Here is a 21,913-nt window from a genome sequence, read left to right as displayed (position 1 = left end):
TGTGTTGCTTTCCCACTCTGCAGATTTCATTAGAAAATGGAGGAGAAGCATGGTGTCATTTTACTGCTCCAGGAGCTGCCTGCCAACTCCTCCTGGAGCAGGGGCCCAGGGACTCACACTCCCCCTCCAATAAAAAAATGGCAGCTGCTTGAGTAACTTTAATGCAGATGGAAAACAGTTTCTCCCTTGCACAAAACCAGCGCAGAGAGATCAAATCCTCTCCTGACCCACACAAAGAACAGCACCAGGCTGGCAGGGAAACGCTCCTTCCCGCTGCTGCTGGAGCTGCCCCCCGAAAAACGCCCTGTGCTGCTCTCCCTGCATGGCATGTCCCGGAGTTGTCAGGGCTGGAATGCTGAAGGGCAAACAGAGGAAGTCTGGCTTTCAAGCTGACACACGTAAGATGTAGTGCTAGAATTTTCGTGGTGGAAAAATGGCCGCAGCTGTGAGCTCGGAGCTGCTCTGGAAAATATCTCCGTGTTTGCCAAGGCTTTAACCCCTGCAGATCCACACAGAGGTGAGCGCGCCCTTTCCGCGGGACTGCGCGGCCGCAGGCCGATTCCCTGCATTCTTCTAGTCACCCTCAAGATTTAAGAGCTAGCAGGAGAGTTTTTCCAATCAGGAAAAGCACAGTCAGGCAAGCGAAAACCCCGACAAAACTCAGCAGGGTTTGTGTAGTCAGGCCATTCCGCTTCGCGGAGAAGAACAAGCATAAGAAGTTTCCAAGGTGGGAAATATGAGTCAAAGATTTCAATTCCACACCCAGCTATTTTTAGAGCACTTTCCGTTTCAGTGGGCAATTCAGTTTATTCTGTTCTGCAATGAAAGTGGCACTTTCTGGGCTGCAGCAGCAGCTGGGTGCACTCCAGCTTGTGCTGCTCCCCCAAGCCCCAATGCTTTCAGAACCAGCCCCAGCACCCCCAGCTCTGGGCACTTCTCATCAATTACTTCACATCGCTACATTCAATTGTGTGCAAAGGGCATTTCAGCTCCCACTGAGCTCCCACCCTGGAGCACCACGCACAGCCAAACTCAAACTTCCTCCTCAAACAGCCTTTCCTTCAGTGCTGGGCTCATCAGCACTATCTGGGGCCACTGGGCTGCCTGCAGGGTTCTGGTTCAGAGGAAATTCAGGATAAATGGATTGACTTGTCTGTCTCTAACAGCACTGACTTTAAACGCAGCAAAAGGACATATTTTGCCAAGGTAGAAGGAACACCACAACTGACAATTCTACAGTATTTTCAACAAATACGAACTCAGGTTATACTTATTTTTTCCTGGAATAGCTGGTACAAGAGCACTGGGAAGGCATATGATGTGCCAGCTGCTGCACAAACTGGTAAACTTTCCACTTGGAAACTAATAGACTCGCCTCTAACTCTCCCAACCTCCTCTTCCCTCCTTTAATAAAACCAGCTGGATCAAACCAGGCAGGTCAGAATCCCTGAAATCCGCAGGAATGCCACGTGCATTTTTAACTGCAATACTATGGTATTAAAATGCTGCCAGTACCAGAAACATTGTTGTTAGCATCTTTTTCATTACTTTCATTCCCAATCCTGGACAGGAAAATCCCCAGCTCCATGAACTTCCTCGGAAGGTTCCTGTCATTTTACATGAACACTGGGAGTTGCTTCAGCTGGTACAACAGCAATTTCTTCCTTAGCTAAAACAACAGTTTGGAACCACCCAAACTACATTTAAAACCAAGAAATACCCTCCCTTCCCACCCCCAGCACTTAACCAGCTCCTTTTCTGAAAGAGGCACATAATTCTGAATTATTTAGAGATCCTATACTCTTGTATTTTATCTTCAGCTCATGGACAGAATAAATTATTTAAGACATTAACGTGATGGAAACTTGGAAACTAATGAAACATTAATTTGCATCCTGAATACAAGGAGGCAAAACTGGTGAAACAAGGCAAGAGCCATGTGCAACACAAGCTTCGCATCTTGTTCCTATAGAAACTGTAGCAAAAAGTTGTGTACTGCATCTCATGATGTCTTTTCTTCCACAGCACTGCCAGTTTATGTTTCTCTGACAACTCTAAATTCCTGCTGAACTTTATGAAATACCCTTTAAATAATAACATGATTAAGTTGGAACTTAACACTTCCAGCAGTGAATGTCAAACCCCAAAGCAGAAAATAATAATAATAAAAAAAAGAATTTAATTACTCTGTCCTTCAGAAGAATGACATTTTCATTCCATGTGAAGATTCCCACTGGGTAGCCTCCTGAGCAGAACTCCTGCCCTCCAGGTTCATTCTATTTTTAGCCATTTGCTTGTGCAGCCTCGGCCCTGATGTGACGCCAGTGCAGCCCAAGCACACGGGTCAAATGGGCACTCCAAGTGCTTGCTGTTATGCAGCAAAGTATTCTATCATTTTCCTTCTTCACTGTCTTTTCAGACATATTTTATCACTTCAGAATAAACCCAGACATTTTCATAATTCTTTAAATCCAGTCTATTATGCTAGAAGCCTTATGGCAGGAGTGTACAGAAGAAAACCAATCCTTAGCCGGTATTGAAACACAATTCCATGCACTGCTTGAAAAAGGGCATGTTAAAAAACAAATGAAGAATATTTATTAATTATAATAGTCTTCCAGCAATTTTATTAATTATTCTGTCCTGTGCCCTAAGACAAACCTGGAACTCCCAATGGATTTCAGTGGCCGCAGGGCAGGACCCCTGGTCAGCCTGATGCAGCCCAGAGGATGGTGGGACACACAGAACAGCAGCTTCCATCACTGCCAGTGGCTCCAGGAATGCTGCAGACCCTTCTGCAGCTCACTCGAGGCTCTGGCAGCTCCCCCTGCCTCCAGCAATCCCTTCTCCAGAACCAAACCATCAGCCTCCCTAGGCAGCAGGTAGGAGAACTTCCTACTCACAGCAGCACGGCTGCCCTCGCTCCCTCCCCACAGCATCCTTACACACTGAAAGTCCATTGGTCCTACTCAATCCAGGTATTTTTTCCCATTTAAACACACCCACCAGAGCACACACTGCACTTAAAAACGCCAGATCCAACTGTCTCTCCTGAGAGCTGGGAACAGGTGCTGCAGAGCATCAGTGCAGTGCCCGTGAGGACAACTCGCCTGCTCCACTCCCAGCACATCCAAGCTGGGATGCTTCCTCAGTCACCCCCCTTGGGAACGGGCACTTGTGCCTCCCTGCCCCTTCCCCAGCGCAGTGTGTCCTCTGCCATTTTCCTGCCTCCAAGCCCCATCAGTCCTCAAACACTTTTTGATTTTTCCAGCAGGAATTACGTCTCTGCTAAGCAGAGCTCTGAAGCTTCTGGAGCTTCTACCACTGCTCCAGTAAGTGCTAAATTAAACCAACATCCTCAGAAAACAGGGTTTCAGCAAGGACTCCACATGACCACTTCAGCAATTACTATGCACTTCCCAACTAACAGGTGAAGAGCTACAATTCAAGAGGAAGTGAAAACAATCTTTTCCCCCCTTTTTAGAAGCTGGTTGGGATGGAGATCCATACAAACCCCACAAACACTCAGAAAACCGCAGTGTTCCCACCTGCCATGAACACTGAAATTACAGCTTTTGGTTCTGGCATTCTGAACATTTTGCAGGATGAGCCCTCCACATGCAGGAGTTAAAACTGGACACATTAATTACTTGTCCATCATGTGTTCCCAATCCCAGCTGCACTTAGAATATTGTAAATTAAGTTTCAAACAGATCCATCTTATACAGTTATTCTGAAGTGTTGGTGTACTTCTCAAACAAAGCAAAAAAGGGGAAGGAAAAAACCAAGCAAGGAAAGGAACTTCAGGTATTATGTCTATGCCTGGTGCTCTGTAAGTAAATAAGAATGGAAAACAGGAAGATCAGCAACTCCAATCCCTGGATAAACCCTTTGCTGTTACTCTTCTAGACTTTTGTGGTCACTTTGAAAAAGCGCAGCTGAAGTCTCAAGGGTCCCATCTATCACTTTTGGGAGGAGACTTCAGGTGACACATTTGACTCAACATATTTAAAATCCCAGAAATAATACACAGAGTAGAACTAACTGTAAAGTAACTTACCTTTGATTTTTTGTTCAATGGCCTAGAACAAGAAAAAAGAAGTGTCAGTGATTTGTGCAGATAAGAGAGAAACCACATGTACATGTGCCACTTCATAAAGCAACATTAGCTTTTGACTTCCCTCTTTTTAAACGGTTTCAAGTTATTTAATTATCTACTTCAGAAGCATCTCTCTAACCAACCCAGGCCTATTATTCCTTATGCTTAAAAAGCTGTTTAAATGTTATACAAGACAAAATTAATTTGAAAGATAACTACATGAAACAGACCGAATTAAACTTGCAAATTAAGATGTTTTAAGTGAGTTAAAAACTGTGCCTGGAAGCAAAGAGCCGTCACCACTTTTACTGCAGAACAGGGCAGGGAAGGGGGAGTGACCTGGAAATGGAAAAGAATAAGGGAGCAAGTGCCAAAGCTTCAAGTCTTTAATTTCCAAGATTCAACGGGTTATACCTGTGATATGGCCAAGATGAGAGATTTATTTGAATGAAAGTTTATCACAGGATAAAATGGGAGAGAAACATTTCTTGTATGGAAGGGCACCTCAGTGGTGTGGTTTTAACTTCACACCACAGTGAGACTGTGCTCAGGAAGGGCCTCCCAAAAGCACAAGTTCCTCCTCTGTGCTCCAGAGCTGCTCTCCCTCTTACCCAGCTTCCCAAAGGAAGGCACTGCACTTGGGGCCGCTACACACCACCAGAACTCCTCATTATGCTTTTTGTTCAATATGGTTAAAATACCTACTTTGAAGCCTTGGCTGGTTCTGTGCCCTTAGAATGCCAGGGTTCTGTGTTCCAGCACCTGGCTTAGCCAAGCGTTCACGTGTTTATACCACACAAAAAGGCAAATGGATACATCCAGGAATGCTGCTCAGCACCAGGATGGGGGCACAGCACAAGCTTTCCATAGCCCAAGTGTCACCTCTGGGATCGCTGCTGTCCCTCCACTACTCCTTTCGGTCCTAATTACTGACACACTCAATATATGAACCCCAAGCACTGGTGTATCCTTCCACAGCATGTTTACGTGGTGCCTCTTTGGCTCTTGCTGTGCCTGTGCATGTTCAGAGCTTCCTCTGGAGCTTTTGTACTCTCCCCTCTCCCCAGCTGTGACCCAACTCCTTAGCCTGGCACTTGGGCCATGGATGGGAAAATGAGAACTTGGAACTTTTCAAAATTTTCTTTGCTGTTTCTGATGACCTACAGCACCCAAAAAGATCCATGGAGGGCAAGAGGCACAGCCAGGGCTGCTGGCTGCTTTCTGTGCTAAGGTGCCAATGCCCGAGAGAAAACACAATGAACGTGTTTAGGCTGGGCACTCCCACACTCCATCAGGGCCTGGGGCTCAGCTCAAGGCTTGGGAGGTTTTGCTGGCAAGCCTGTGACTGTAAAACAAACCAGTGTGTTCTGGAGCCATATCCAGCATCAGGCCATGGAATCACGGGAAAACTGTGGAGCACTCTGCTCCTACCCAAATGGACATGGCTACAAACTGCATTTACAAGCTCCTCTCAAGCTCAGGGTCAATATTTAGAATCAATGGCTATGATGAGGATCTTGTCAGTAAACAGGGATCCTGAAGTATTTACAAGCATTTCTGTGACATTTCCATCCCTAAACATATTTGCTGTCAATATTTTCTTTTTTATGAAAATGTTTATTCTCTACTACACATTCTCTTATGACACGTTTCCATACTGAAGAATAAGAAGATATATTAAAGTAAGGATGCAGCTGAAAGCCACTGCCTTAAAATGGTATTTTTATTCTACTAGTAAATGCACTAACACTGAGGTGTTTCAAACCTGAAACTGCCTCAATTGACAATCAGGAAAAAGAAGGGTCACCTCAGAAGAAAATTTAGTTTTGTAAGAAACTACACAGAGCCAACTATAGTATTCAATGTGTCAGTTACCTCTAAATAACTGACAGTACATTCAAATTTAAGACATTAAATTAGTAAGAAAACACTTGTTTTTATTAATGATGAAACAAGTCACCCCTAAGCACAGGGGTTTATTCTCAGTGCTCCACATACCTTTTTCTGAGCAGCTTCCTTCTTCTTCTTGTCTTCTTTTCTCTTTTTCCTTTCTTCCATCAACTGTTCTTCCTCTTCTTGCACTAAATCCCTGAACCACACAGTTTGTAATTAACTCTCCCAAAATATAATCTGTACACAGATTCATTTTAGAACAATTATTTCACAGTGACACAAAAGGAACTGGGGAATTTTGCTTCTAATTGGATCCTATTTCTACAGGGACTGTCACTGTCAGTGCAAGCCACCAGTGACAGGACTTCAAGCACAGATGTGGTGTCAAGCTACATGTAAGGAGCTCTTTCTTCCAAAGCTTACAATGAAGACTTAGACTTGAATTTGGTTCAAAAGCCAGCAAATTCAGATGTTATTTAATCTCTCCCTGAACTGGTGTGACTGAGCTCTGGCACATCCCAGCCTGGAGAGTTCCCACACACAGCCTAAGCCACACACACCCTGTGCATCTGCACCAGCTCCCTCATCCCAAACCACCTCTGTCAGGAAACACCCAAGTGTGGGCAAGGGCAGACCACAGCTGGCAGCAGCAGGGCCATTTCAGAGCTCCCTAACGGAGAAACAAAACCGTAACTTGCCAAAAGTGAAACCAAAACTTCATACGTTAATTAATGCCACTTGATACACAGTTATTTCATGCTCAAACCAAGGCTGAGCAGGAACACTACTGTCCAGTTCACTCTGTTTAAAAACAGACGTCAACAGTTTTTTGGAGAAGAACAACTAAAAATGTCACTGAGGGGCAGTGACTACATGGTTTGCTTCTGCCTGGAAACACTGAGCTGGCTCCTTTTAAACCCCAGACTATCCATAAACCTCCAGTTTTAAATAATATAGTTTGGTATCTGTCAGAAGCAATGTAAATCGAATGTATTAAACCACAAGACAGTCCACAGGTACTAAAACTTTCATTACTTTTTTAGATATATAAACAACCAGTTCATTCTACTTTTAACTCAACTCAAGCCCCTTTCAAAGCAAGTGCAGGCATCAGCTTTGGTTTTGAGTTTTCTTTTTCAATTTTTTTCAATCCACACGTGAGTTGCCCAGTTCCACTATTGCACATTCATATAAGTTCCTCACTTTTTAATGAGACAAACAGGAGCACTCTGAGCACTGCCTCTTGTGCAGGTGGTGCCACTGTAAGTGATGCTGAACAGCAGCTCCTCAGACCTTTCTGGTACCCAGCAGCAGCTTATCCTCAGCCTTCTGCATAATCCCACCATTCCTTTGGGAGAGGCGAGTTCCACATTACTACCGCCCATTTCAGTTCTACCTTTAAACTCTAAAACTGTTATTTTGCCCTGTTCTGAGGTTCGCCAGTGAGATGGTGAAGGTGGTTCTCCTCCTGGTAAGCCCAATGCCCCAATAACAATATACTGAAAATCCAGTGGCTGTTTGTATCTGCAGGGCAACCACCAACAGCAATCACTGTTCATACCCTGCAGAGATACTGGTTCTCACTGCAAACCCCACTGCATCCTCTAACTCTTTCCCCAGTGCTCCCTTTGGTTGGAATAACACAGCTTTATTGTACATCCAGGGTTCCTTTTCTCCTCTGCCACTCTCATCACCACCTCCTGCTGCAGGTGTGAACAGCAGCAGAGCTGCTCTGACAATGAGCACTGAAACCATCCCTGTGTTCTTTCCACTCCACCCCACCTGCAGTCACTGCTACAGACACACCCTTACTCTGAGAAGCTTCCACGACCAAATTCCGGCTTTTAAGATCTTCTAATAACAGAAAGCAAGCATTAGTTACCTCTTTTAAGAAAGAATGGCTTCTGACGTGCTAAGGAATGCAAAATAATTACCCAAAAGTGTTATTTCTGAGACCCCTCTGTGCACTGCCAGAGGAATCACAACCCATCAAACACAATGTGGCTATTTTGCATTTTATCACAGCTTCATCAGCTGGCTGCAAGATTCACCGAGGACGGTCCCACTGCAAAAGCAATCTTGCATTTACAATTAGGTCTCAAAAATGATTTCATGGACAACTAAGAGGTCAGACATCTAACTATAGAAACAATTCCAGCTGGCCAGTTTCATTTAGAGCAATCCCTTGGTCCTGTGCAAATCTGAGGTAATGATTAACCTGCAGTGACATCCGTGCACTACAAAGGTGACACTTCAGTCAGTTTTGCCCCTCGCTGCGACACCCTGAGCATTTGTAACCACAGGGATGTTGGTGATACTGACCCTCAGTTTGGCTAATTTGGGACCGTCCAAATTTTAACAGGCAATTTGAACTGGAGAACAGTACCAGGTCTGGAATCAGTACAGAGGAAACAGCTTCTACAGATCCCAGCTCCTTCTTGACTCGATACCCAGTTCATGCACAGCTCCTTCCATTCAGAGCAGAACCACTGGTTCGCTCCTTGGCAACTCAGTACTGGGCTGGGCCTCGCCTCTGCCTGCCTGCTGGGGCTACAGCTGAGTTACAGGATCTATAATAACCTGAGCAGAGTTCTAGGAGTTAAGACAGCCACCAGAGCACTTGTTTTGTATAACAAATTTCAGTCTGTCACATGCCAAAACTGCATTAACTGAAAAATCATTCTGCTTTTAGAAGAAAGCTGTAGCACGTTCAAGAGCAAGCAGAATGCAAAGTAGTATTTTCACAGGAAAAAAAAAAAACCCCTCATCAATCCTGCTACAGTTAAATCAACACAATTACATTTCATTTTGGGAAGACAGATGCTAACAACTAACACACCAATATCTCTGGAATATTCTACCACAGCATCGTTGTGGTTTTTTTCACAGAGGATCAACAGAATTCCTAAATTCTGAAACTGTGTTCATTCAATTTTTATATTTTTAAGACCAACAGATTTTAGATTACAAAGCTAGCTTAGGAGACATAAACCCCCCTATGATTAGGATCAGGACTTTAGGTATTCCCTAGATAAAAATCATCCACCTATAGTTCATTTTAAGTTTTTAAGAGTATTAATTACCACTATCACATAAAATCACAGTGACTAAAGAGCAAAACTAACCCAACTGGTACAACTAAGTACCAGTTAAAGTACAAAGACAGCAAAGCCCTTCCTGTCCCTGCCCTTCCCTGAAAACTTAACCCTTCAAGTAAGACAGACCTATACACCATCCTCATACACAAACTTAAACCTGAGACAACAATTCACATTTGCCTGTTAAGCCATCAGTCTCACACGGAACACCTGAATTTCCATTTCTGACAGCTGGAAGCATGAGTCTCTTTTATCCTTCCCAACTCACAGATCCATGGCCCTCTCACCAGACAGCAAATGATGGGATTGATGCCTCTGATTCCAACCTCCATTAGAACACATAACAAACAAGCTCCATTTCTAATGCTGCTCCTTGAGGAACACAAGTGGAATGTAGTATTTCCCATTTATCACCTTGGACTAACAGCTCCCTGTTCCTGTGGACAAACCAGCAGCAGCTCCATGGTCCTTTACAGCATGGAACAGGAACCACCGCAGCAATCCCGTCTCGTGGTAACAACACAAAGCCAGAAAATTAACAAGTTCCTTTGCCAGGCTTTTCCTTACACCTGGGAAACTTAATGCATTGCCCTTGTGTGGCCAAAGTGTTTGGAGCAGCACACTGGTCCATCAGCTGGCCAAGGAAAAGCAAGGACCAAGCATTCTGACTGATAACACGAATATATAAACAGGTCTCCATGATTTCCCCTATCACACATCCAACTTCCACCAAAACACACACACAGGCAACATCCTTCTCCTCCTGTGTAATGGGATTAGCTTGCTCAAGGTTAAACGGCCTTAGCAGAAATGCAAACCATATTTTTCAATTTAGATCAAGTGAAAATAAAACATCCCAGCCGTAGGAAATCAACATCGGAGACAGAACAAAGGCCTCTAGTTTCAACAGCTTAACTTGAAAGGTGCTTTATTTTCAAGTGAGACAAAATGAAAATGGATCTTGATCTCAGGAGAGACTGCACATTTGATAGCTCTGAAGATGGGCAAGGAGAAGCTGCTGTTATCTGCATAAATTTAAGCAGACCGAGGGTCAGATAAATATTTACCATTATTTATTTAACAGTAAATTTTTGTTCCAATTGTGTACTCCAGCACACTTCTTCGTTGTATAAGAAGGGAAAAAAAACAACAAACTACTAAAATGCTTTCCTCAATTAAGCTAAAACCAACTTTTTAGTCTTCTAAGACAGGTTATCAAGACAGTACAAGGCATTTTATTTTTGTACGGCCTTATTTGTTATGTGGCTTCTGAAGTGGAAAAAGCTGTCATGCTCAAACTGCAAACATTTCAGGTAATATTTATATCAAAACATGCTTCACTTATTACTTTAATTCTTGAAAAAAAGAGTTCTATTAATCTTTAATTTCTAAAGCTCCAGCTTGGCACTGTAAAAATACCTGGGCTGAAATAGACATATTTAACCTTTATTCTTAATGTTGCAGAAGAACACACACAAAATCAAGTTCATCCATATTTCCCCTGGCAGACAGGCTGAGGATGCAGTAATTAATGTTTGTCCCGCTCTGCTATCTTTGCAGTTACAATATATCAAAGGGCAACATGTTTTGCCACAATAAAATCAAAATTCTATTACCGCACTGAGGAAATGTTGGTATGAGAATTGTGAGTCCCCATTCCTGGAGGGATTAACAGAGGTAGGGATGTGGCACTCGGGGACATGGTGAGTGGTGGCCTGGGCAGTGCTGGAGTCGGTTGGCTCAGGACCCTGCAGGAGTGTTCTGACCCAAAGCCCCAGAGCCCCAGGAAGAGCAGGGAACACCCCAGGGTAGCCACACTCGCTGGGCTTCCAAGCCACGGCCAGAGCCAGCTCTCCCCACGCTGCAGGAGCAGCAGCCCCACCCTGCCCAGGGCTTTGCAGGCCCAGCAGCCCCTCCAGCCCTGCCCCCGAGCCCACGGACCCACACTGTCCCAGCAGGCACAGCTGGCATCGCCCCCATCCCAACAAACTTCTGGGAGTCTTGAGGCTGCAAAGGGATTCTCCCAAAGGTATCATGGCCTGCTGGGTGTCCTCTGAAGCACCTCACACACAGCATCGGCGGCTGGTGCCATCACGATGGCCCTCCAGGCTGGAGACATGGTCCCAGCAGCACTGGGCAGGGGGGCACCCGAGGGAACCTCTGCCATGGACAAGGGAGCCCAGTTAAACCAGGAGCCAGCCTCCAGAGGCACTGGCTTGCCAGCTGAAGGCAAAAAATAACAATGGATTTTTACCTTTTGTCCATATACTACTGGAGCAAACATACAAGTAAGAATTAGAAGTGATTATACACAACAGCTTCTGAAACTAATGTAAAATCTCCAGAGATGGACATATTAATTTTTTTTTTTTTGGAAAATAATAAACAAATAAATCCTTTCCACCATTTGCTCTTCTTCCAGTTATAAATTAACTTGCAGTGCTACAGGTGGAACACTGCCAGGTAGCTACAGGTAAGTATCAGGGACTGAAAGACCTTTAACAATTCTGCAAAGATAGCACCACATGTTCAACCTACAGCTGACCATCTACACAGACTATCAAATGTTGCTGTGACTGATAAATCTTCTGTATTTTGACCTACAAGTTCCTTCATCTTTCAATTTTCTGAAATGACACAAATACATAAAATTGCCAATCAAAGTGATTTCTCAGGTTCTGTAAAAACCAACAGCTAGCTTTCCTACTCACCAGCATTCTACAACCATCAATTATAAAATGTGTATTTTGATTAAAAGGGATCCCACAATTCCTTTATCAATGCCATCCACAAAACAGCACACTACACCAAAGGAGCACGTGGAGTTTATGGAATAGACACCAGTACTTTGAAGTTAACAAAAAAATCCCAGCAAACCCTGCCAATGCCTCAGATGGAAATGCTCTGGCACCTGAACCCACCCAGTGTGTTCCTCGGAGCACAGAGAGCCTCAAGCAGTGAGAACAAAACAAACCCACTCATTTCCAGACGTGTGTGTATGGGTTCTTTCCAGCTATTAACAGGGAGGAGAGGTGCTGCCAAGCTAAAAACTGGAAAAAATACTTGAATGAATAATTAATTAGTAAATGTGTATCAGCTACTTTCTTTTGCGCTTTTAAATACCTCAGTCTTTAAATTATCACCCTAAAAGTGAAGTGATAGAACTACCTACCATGTCTGCCACTACCAATTACGTGGAATCCACTCAGCTTTCCCATTTTCCCAATACAGAAGCTAGCTCATCAGAATGACGTTCCCAAATACAAGGACTACAAATGGACCATAATTCTGAAATATTTGTGTTCGTTTTGTCCTCAAGTTTCATCCAAGATGTTTGCTGCCACATAAGCAGACAAAAGACAGATCTCTTTCCCAAGAAGTTTATCATCCAACTACACAAGACTCCAGCAGCAGCCATAAACAATCCCTATCTTCCTGTAACAAATGAGGAACCGAAGAAGGCAGATTAAACTACTCCTCCACAATCAACTGCTCAAGTCCAGCATCAACTCTGCCCTGCTCCTGGATGCTGCAGTGTCACTGCTGCAGAGGAGCACTGCTCTGCACAATGGCTGCTGTGAGACTGAAACAGCAAAGGTACCTTATGGAGACCACCTGACAATCATGTACAACCTCAAAAGGTGTCTGTGGAGGAGAAAGGGATGTGTAATTTTACCCAAATATCTGTAAAGGTCTCGAAAGCATGAATAGAATGTTTTCTCTGCAATAAACTCTTCCCATTTCACAGCAGACATCTCTCCATAAGAAGTTTATCGGGAAAAAGATCCACCTCCAGAAACCCAACAGAAAATCAAGTGCTTACACATCAACAGAAACAACTACATTTTCCCCTGGTTTTATAAGTCTCTACCACTGGGCCAGCTCTATGTTTTCCCTGCAGCAGATAAGAAAAATACCATGGAAATATGGTGGTTATTATAACATGAAAGCATAAAAATCAAGTGTACAGTAGTAGCTTAGCAGAATACATGGATGAAATCTAGAGGTGAGAAGTTTGCTCTCCCAAAACATGGCCAGTCTGCAACCACGGTGGGCAGAATCAGAGGTGAATGGAAGCTGTGGAGACTCTTCCCTATGGTTTGCATGCTTGTGAAGCAACAGTCAAACCCCTGGGTTTGGGAAAATAATTGTCAACATATTTCAGATATTTACCTTCTCTCAGTTCCACATAAATGAGGCAGGAAAGCCCTGTTTACCAAACAGAATTGAGAAGTTATTGCTTAAATCAGAAGAACTTAATGGTGACTTTTAGCAGTCCTGATTTTAACCAAATTTAACTCTTAAATTTCCCCAGTTAACACCAGACAGCTCTTGTTGTGGCTGATCAGGTGATATTTAACTCGTAACATGATGCCACAATAGAGTGTGCAATGGATTTATCTGAACCACTGTCGCAAGTCATGCAAGCTTATTTTTGAGACCAGGAATATTTGCACAGCACCAGGCATGTATGAATTTTAGAGAGAACACAGACCAAATGAGGATTCTTTTCCAAAAGGCCAGACAGGCCAAATGCTAATCCTGAGTGTAAAACAGGAATCCAACTGGATGAGCAAGCTCCACTAAAAGCTGTAATACTTATCCTATCACAAATCTACAGTCTAGGCCAGCCAATATTCCCAGTAAGATTAAAAAGTGTATTTGCTACCCATTAATTTATAAGCATAAACTCCAGAAGTGACTTCAGAACACACACAAAGCAAAGCCAATGTCCCGTGGAGCTCACAGTCTATATTCACACTGTGAAATCTGAGATTAACATAAACTCTGGCACAGGTCTATGTACCTTCCCAGGAAAGGATATTTGCTCTTTTACAGTTCGGCTAGGTCACTGCAAATTTAATAAGACTGTAAATAATGACATTGGAGGAAGAATGAGGGCTATCTGCTGAGTTCTACCCCAGTAAAACAATTAATCAGGTCTATCCAGCGCAGGCATGCCACGGTTTATCAGCTGTGTGCTCGCACAACAAGAGCTCCCTGGCTAAACATAAACCAGCTGGGGCATTAATGTGAACTTCAAACCAGTTCTGGATCTTTGAAATGAATAAAACACACTCCTCTATGTCAGAGAGACATGGGGACCCATTCCATAGCAGAATTTACTCTCCAAGCACTGAATTTTGGAAGTTCTGTAGTTTTTTTTCACTACTTCTCACTCTCAGCACTGCCTACCAGCATAACAAGATCTCTGCTAAGGTCATAAAAATGTGAAGACCTCCTGACTAAGACTGGCACCAAGTACTGCTCTGAACTTAGCACTCTGTCACTCTATAATAGAGTTCTGAAATCACTTCTGGCATCACGAACGCTGCGTGTCCCTGAACGCTGATGGGTTAACAGCAACGTGCCAAAGGTATCTTAAATGTTCCCATGTATCCCAATTATTCCCTGTATTTCAACAACAACATGGGAAAAATCATTCATGCTTAAGTATAATGCCAAACAAAAAAAAAAGAAGACACGTACTGAGAGCAGGGGAAAGCAAAGCAGTTTTCACAGTACACTCATAGCTCAGCCTGGAAGTTGGAGACTGCTCAGGCACAGAAAAGAAGGAAAAAAGCAGGGTACCAAACCTGAGATTCTATCAGCTATACTCAGGGTTTGGACACATTTCAAATGGCCCCAGTAGAAATCCCTTTTAACAGATCACTAGCAAAAGGCCTTTAAAGCTCTAACTGAAAAAGAACCCAAAAAGGAAGTAGGACAAAAGTTGAAAACAAAGAATGTAACCAATAGAGCTGATCCTTGTAAGAAAGTCACCTGACTAAAAACAAACGGTGCAGAAGAAACAACTACTTAAATATAAAAGCGATACATGTTACTGGCACAGAATCCTTAGTTCAACATGACTCTGAACTCCCGAGTTAACCTCCGAGCTCATTCTGTTAAGTTCTCCTTCTAAAAACTACATGTGAACAGGAAATTCACCAGCTAACTCTTCATGGCAAAAGAGGCAAAGAGCCAGTAGTTACATGGCAACACGCAGTTTATTCGAGTTCTTGCCACAACTGTCTTGCCTCCCAATAATATACTTGGCTGAAGTGTACAAAAAAACCCCAAACCCTTCATTCATTTTTGTTATTGTTAGGTACTACAACTTAGTGCAGAAAAGTTATTTTTCTCTTCAAAAACCTCCCCTATTAAAAAAAAAAAACTATTAAACAAGTGAAGTTGTTACACACACACAAAAAAAAAAAAACCAGCTGAAAAGGTGTTTATTCTACAGAATTAACTAAACTTGCAGACATTTCTCCACGAAATTGAGAACGTTTTCAAATTCAGAGGTTTTTTTAGCCTTACAATTAACAAGAGATTAAAGCTCCCGATAAAGCCCACAACTATTCCTAGCCCTAGGCCACCTTTCCATCTAAACTGTGGGAGGGAATTTAAATGAGTCTCTTACCTGCTTAGTTTTCTTTCGACTTCTTTGGTAGCTTTAGCTTCCAATTCTCTGGAACAGAAAGTGGTATTGGTTTCCATGTCAACAGCAATGCAGCACGAAAATAAAGCTGGTGCGGGTCGGGATGCACAGGGAGCTCCAGGTGGGGTTGGTCATGAGCGAATGGGGAGAGCACGGATGGCCCCGGGACCCGTCGGTGTGTGTCCCCGGGGACACGGCGGCTTGTGGCCCCAAAGACAGCGAGGGGAGCGGCCAAGACCTGCATCTGCCACCTCCGTGTGCCCCAACATCACCTCTGTGTACCCCAGCACCATCCCTGTGCCCTCCCTGTACCCCAACACCTGCCCCTCCTGCGTGCCCTACCTGCACCTCAACACCCATCCCTGCGCGCACCAGCACCATCCCTGTACACTACCTGCGCCCAACACCCATGCCCGTGTGCCCTCCTTGCACTTCACCGTTTCAAGGACTTTAAGGAAAACAATTCTGCTGCATCACTTCAGCCCGCGAATGTGCTTCGAGCGCAGCACCGGGACCCTCCGTGCAGCACCGGCGGCCGCAAGCGCTGCCGGCCCCGCAGGAGCGAACTCCGAGCTTGGGAGGGCACGGCTCGGCCCGGGGCGGGGGGAACGGGACGCATCGCTCCGGGGGCGCGCCGCGACCCCACCGGGCGGCTCCTCCGCCGGCGCCGCTCCCGCGGGGAGCCCGATCCCATCCGCTGCGGTTCCGCGGGGCTCCCCCGCCGCCCGGCCCTTCCCCCGCCCGGCCCGGCCCGGCGCCGCCCGCCCTCCCCGGTACCTCATGTATGTAAAGTGCTCGGAGTCCGTCCGGGAGGCTGCGGCGCGGGCCCGGCGCGGCCGGCGGCTCTACGCGGGCTGAGCCCGGCGCTGCGGAGCGGGAGGGCCCGGCAGCTGCAGCCGCAGCTCCGCCGCCATTTCCTGCCGCCGCCGCCCGCCCGCCCCGCGCGCAGGAAGCGAACCCGCCCCGGCCGCGCTTCCGGGGCGCCCGGCGCGGAGGGAGCGGGGCCCGCCCGGCGCGGAGGGAGCGGGGCCCGCCCGGCGCGGAGGGAGCGGGGCCCGCCCGGCGAGGAGGGAGCGGGGCCCGCCCGGCGAGGAGGGAGCGGGGCCCGCCCGGCGAGGAGGGAGCGGGGCCGGCAGCGCGGGGGCCTCGGGCCGGGGTCACAGAGTCTTCACTTCGCCTCGGGCTGTGTCAGGGGGGTTTGGGTTGGAGATCAGGGAAAGGTTCTTCCCCCAGAGGATGCTGGGCACTGCCCAGGCTCCCCAGGGAATGGGCACGGGCCCGAGGCTGCCAGAGCTGCAGAAGCGTTTGGACAGCGCTGCCAGGCCCAGGATGGGATTGTTGGGGTGTCCTCTGCACAGCCAGGAGTTGGACTGGATGATCCGTGTGGGTGTCTTCCGCTCAGGAGGTTCTGTGATCAAGGTTGGAAGAGACCTTTAAGGTTATCCAATCCAACCCTCCACCAGCACTGCCACCATAACCCCTAAACCCCAAAACCACATCACCCAGTGCCAGATCAGACGTTTCTCAAACACTCCCAGGGATGGAGTCTCCACCACCTCCCTGGGCGGCCCCTTCCAAAGCCTGACCACCTGAAAAGTGAAAAAAAATTTCTCATCCCTAATCTGAACCTCCTGTGTCTCAGCTTAAGGCCATTTCCTCTTGTTCCCACCACTGCAGCATGGTAGAAGAGATGGGCCCCACCTCACTATGCCCTCCTGGTTGGGGAGTTGTGGGGAGCGATGAGGCCCCACACACCAACGTAGTCCTTAGTTATCCCGATCATGCACAGGAATTCCAGGCACTGTCTCATTAAGCACCCTCAGCAGAACACAGTCGTTCCCCAAACGATGCAGGACAAAGCACAGATGGACGCAATATCCATTTCCATGCGTGTTTTCCCTGTGTGGGGCAGTGCTCCCAGGGTGCTGCTGCTGTGCCAGCTCTATGCCAAGCTTGGGGCACCAATAACTGGCAGATAAAAGGTGTTAAAGTGTAAATAACCACATACACATTTCTCTTAACCTTTTGCTGACTCTTTTGGGTTGAGGGAGGGAATAGAAAAGTCCCCAGCACTGGCAAACCTGCTGAGAGATCAATGTATGTGAACATGGAGCTTAATCCAAACCACACCAAGATACTTCAAATACAGAAAATGAAGAGTGAAGAGTATATGAGCCACACTCTGTTACTGGACTTGGCTTCAGTAACAATATCCCAGATATTAGAAAAATCAAACCAGTCAAAGGACTGAACAGGACAATGGGTGAGAATTGAGAGCAGTATTGTCAGGGATGAGCAAAGCTGAAAGGGGACAAGAATTCCCAGTAAATAGTTCTGCATCTGACAAGCACTCCCAACCAAGGTTTTGTTGGCATAGGGAAGTTCTCGCCCTCTCTTTGCCTCCAGTTGCACATTGTCACCAGCATTTTCCAGCCTAGTTTCAGTTGGCCTTTGCCGTTCTTACCAATGCTGGTGAGAAAAGGAATGCTGTTTGATTCCTCTGTGAGATAAACGGATGCCCTGGGTACATGAGCCATTGTCCCTGGAAATCTGCTGCAGCATCTGCTGTCTTTCTGCCAGCATGAATGAAGTACAGTGTTTTTCAGCTGAAGAAGATCCTACAGTATTAAAGGCAAGGTTTATGACAATGCAGAGTAGCCAGCGAGTGTATTTCTGTCCTTAGAGGCTCAGTAATGCAGAGTGCGCTGCTGTGAGCTGTACTGGCACAGCTGTAAAGTGACAGTTTGAAATCAGTTTCTCAGTGTCTTGTAATAACTTGTAAGTTAATTTGGTCTTGTTTATTTTTCTTTATGTGAAAAAGTTTGGACTGTCATGTAATTGTGTGTAACTGAAAGCCATTATTTCTTGAAGTGTGACTCAGCTCTCTCTCACTGTTCCATTCACAGCAGCCCTGTTTCATGTCTCTTTGGAGGCACTACACGTGGTGTAGGAGGGCTGCTGTTAAGTCTGTCCTCAGTTGGGAAGGCTGATGAATGCATTATGTACTCCTGTTATGTCAGTTTGTTAACTGTATTATGCCACTGTCAATAAAATTCATAGTCAAGGTCTGCAGCTTTCTTTATTATTTTAGATTGTTCTCTAATGTTATTTATGCACGTGCCTCTAGCAACTAGACCACTGCAGCAGTGGCTTCCCTTCTGCATGCAGATGCTGCAGCTGGCTATACACTGTCAGCAAAGCCTCTGCAGGAACCAGCCCTCAGTCACTTACCCGGTCATCCCCTCCTTGCATCAGCGTCATGATCTTACCTCTCACCCTCACAAGTAACACTTTGCTCAGCCAAGTTCTGATACGTGTGAAACAACTGAATTCCTGGATGCACTAGGGAAATTAAGGAATCCTCAAATAGGAAGAATGTTTTCTTCTAGAAGAACCAGCAGGTTGAGCTTCACCCACGCAAAAGCCCATCAGTAAAAGCAGTGGTACTGGGTGCTGGCTGGAAACAGCACTCGGATGTTAACCACTCCTGGTTTTAGTCTTAATATGTGCTGAACATAGAGTTATTTGGGAACTGAGGTTCTGGAGGACCTTCTGTCCTGCTTACTACAGTTGTTTGGTTCATTCTTTGTCCCTTGGTGCTCTCTGAAGTTTGGACCTCTGGACTTCTTTGCTAAGGCCCCAGATTCTGATTCTGCCAGCAAAGAGACACCAAAACACCTCTGTGCTTAAAATGACGTTCGTAACCACCTGGGTTGGGAGCTGCTTTCAGCTGAAGGGTAGATAAATCCTTAACCCCCATCTGTGAAATGTCAGTGCTTCTCTTCCTCATGGAATCCCTGTCCCTGGGAACCACCACATTCCTGGACGGGAAGGAGCACTCCAGGCAGTGTGTGCAGGAAGGAATCTACTTGTGCCACCCACGATACTCCCTGGCACTGCTGTCCTTCCCTGATGTGGGTTTGAATGGCTCTGCAGCACTCTGGTCACACATGGTATTAGAAATTAGAAATAATGGAAGCAACTCTTCAAGGGCAAACAACGCACCTGTGTTCAGGCAGCTGCCAGGGATGGACCTATGTGGTTACACTTTCACCACTCAGCAAACATGCCCTCCTGGGCAGTGATCCCCAAATATCCTCTCCCAGCAACCGCAGCCACCACCTGCACCCTGCCAGCCTGGCACGCACACACGTCCTCCCATCATCACATCCCCATTCTTTTTAATTAGGATTTTCATATCACCAGAGCAAGAGAATAAACTGCAGGAGGCAAAGAAATGCACTGCCTTAAAACAGTTAAAGAGGAGCTGGCGCCATTTCAGCGTTCCCATCCCCTCCGCCCTTCCCCTTCAGCTGCAGTTTGCTCTCAAGGCAAAGGAAGCCGACATGTTAGAAAATACTTTCTGCTTCATGTCTGGGGAAAACAGAGCTGGGGCTGTCTCCGGAGAAGCTTGGGCCTGGGGACGTGGAGAATTTGCCGTCAATAACTCAAAGCTGCTTGCTCCATTCAGCATCGTTACACAGAGCGAAGCCGCTGTCACCAGCAAAACAGATTGTTTTCAAAACTGCTCTTGACTTAAATAATCTAAATGAGCTGATTTGACAGACAAGGGAAAACAGTCTCCTCGTCAATGTGGTGGCTCTGTGTTCCTCTGCAAGGAGGCTCCTTTCCTTTTCATTGTAGACGCTTTATTTAAGGATTTAAGAATTGCGCAGGCGACGGTAAGAGGCAGCAATATAAAGGTATTGAATAGGCAGCTGTTACTGATAAAACAATCCCTGCCCCAGAGCCTGTCAGTGCAGTCAGCTGCGCTGTGTGTTAGAGAGGGACGTTTGGGGCTCTGAGGACCCTTAGTTAGGAGAAAAACCCACAAATGACATAACTGGAAGTTGGTGGCAGAAAGTGTTGGGCTTGCCTTCTGATCAGCCCTGAAAGCAGCTGGAAACAGACCTCAAAAGCAGCTGGAAACAGACCTCAAAAGCAACGAACATCATCCCGTGCTGAGGCTGGGGGTTACACAGTCGGTTTTGTTTCACAGGCTGCAGCAGCAAACAGCCATCGGATCTGTGCCGGGGAGAACATTCCCTGCCTTTCCTCTGGGCTCCAGCGCCTTGGCAGCATTCTCAGAGCGATCAGAGCAGGGCAGAGCAGGCACTTGGGGTTATTAAATGAGGATTTAATCCTACCCTTTAAATCAGCAAAAAATTATCAAAGATAAAGGATTTCCCTGTGTTTTAAAGCCAGTCCAACTTGCATTCCCTGATCTGCGTTTGGGAAGGCTGCCAACTGCAAAATGGAATCGCTGAGCCTGGATTTCGCTCTGCATCCAGCCAATTACAGCAGCCTCGCATCCCCGCGCTTGGAAGTGGTGCAGTGCAAGAGACTGACAAGATCCAATCTTTATTTATTTACCAGGGCTGCACTGCACTTCCAAAGGGAATCACAGTGGTGGGCTTACTGCAGCCCTTCCCAGGTCCCATGCTCCACACTGCTCAGGTGTTAGTGAATATGGCCCAGTCCAAATTCCTCATGGGGGCTGGTTGGGGGGTGTCCCCCAGATCTGAAGGTTCCCCTCAAGATGCTGCCACAGCTGTGGGTCCAGCCACACTGGACATCACCTGCCCTGTGTGCAGCTCAGCCGATTTGCTCACATGAAGACTGCTGGATCTGCACATCCTGGGCTCTCTTCCACAGCCATGGCTCTTTCTAGCTTGTTTCTAAGTTTTTGCTAACCAAAAAGACAACCAAAAGTAGTGGGGCACTTTTTGGAGAGCCCACGGAGCTACAAACCACCAGCAAGAAGACACAGATGACTCATTCAGGGAAAAGTGCTTCCCCTCCTGTTTCTGCCCTCCAGTCTCAGTTATTTGCAATGGCCTCATGCAAACTGTGATGTTCACAGAGGAAACAGCTTGCCCTGCCTTCAGCCCACCAGCTACACCCATGGCAGAGCTCACCCTTCCTCCAGGATTAATCTCAACTGGTGAATTGATGAGAGACATGAGCTGCTTCTCCAGAGAAACTGCCAGAGCCCCGGGAGAGGGCCAGGACTCTGGAGCATGGGAGCAGTCGGTTCTGCAGGGCTGGGGCTGGGGCTGGGGCTGGGGCTGGGCAGCCCTCACCTGCCCATCCTACTCGTGTGCTCTGTCCTCCATCGTGTCTAACAGCAGCAAGCTCTTCCTAATCAATGCTCATCAATCACCTCACTCACACCTGCCCTTTTTCAGCACAGCACCAGATTAACAGATTTCACCTGCTTCCTTTGCACTTCTCACTGAAATGGCACAAACAATCCCTGCTCTGTCGCAGACCGGTTCTTTTTGTGCCAACAATATGCTCCGATTTAGGCTTCAGAGAGCAATTTGTCTGCTGAGTTTCCTAATTATGGAGAATAAAATGGGGCCAGGACACACTTTA

General features: G+C 46.3%; 1 protein-coding gene across 14 annotated transcripts in view; it reads right to left on the bottom strand.

The window, feature by feature from the left end:
- TNRC6A (trinucleotide repeat containing adaptor 6A) overlaps positions 1-21,913 on the bottom strand; it is a 59,014-nt gene that overhangs the window by 28,226 nt on the left and 8,875 nt on the right. For 6 of the 14 annotated variants that reach the window (XM_048321378.1, XM_048321379.1, XM_048321382.1 and 3 more), the window contains exons 1-5: positions 16,313-16,434; positions 15,518-15,565; positions 13,264-13,299; positions 6,098-6,188; positions 4,061-4,082 (exon numbers count right to left, since the gene is read on the bottom strand). In XM_048321378.1, coding sequence (XP_048177335.1) covers positions 4,061-4,082; positions 6,098-6,188; positions 13,264-13,299; positions 15,518-15,565; positions 16,313-16,317 — 202 coding nt within the window. In that variant the 5' untranslated portion in view covers positions 16,318-16,434. Of the gene's footprint in view, positions 1-4,060; positions 4,083-6,097; positions 6,189-13,263; positions 13,300-15,517; positions 15,831-16,312; positions 16,435-21,913 lie in introns of those variants that run through there. The other 8 variants (XM_048321381.1, XM_048321386.1, XM_048321387.1 and 5 more) reach the window with 5 other exon arrangements.

This window comes from Corvus hawaiiensis, chromosome 16 (genome assembly GCF_020740725.1).
Source record: "Corvus hawaiiensis isolate bCorHaw1 chromosome 16, bCorHaw1.pri.cur, whole genome shotgun sequence".
In the NCBI taxonomy this organism is placed as follows: domain Eukaryota; kingdom Metazoa; phylum Chordata; class Aves; order Passeriformes; family Corvidae; genus Corvus; species Corvus hawaiiensis.
Note: the sequence above shows the minus strand (reverse complement) of the source record. Positions and strands in the feature narration are given on the sequence as shown.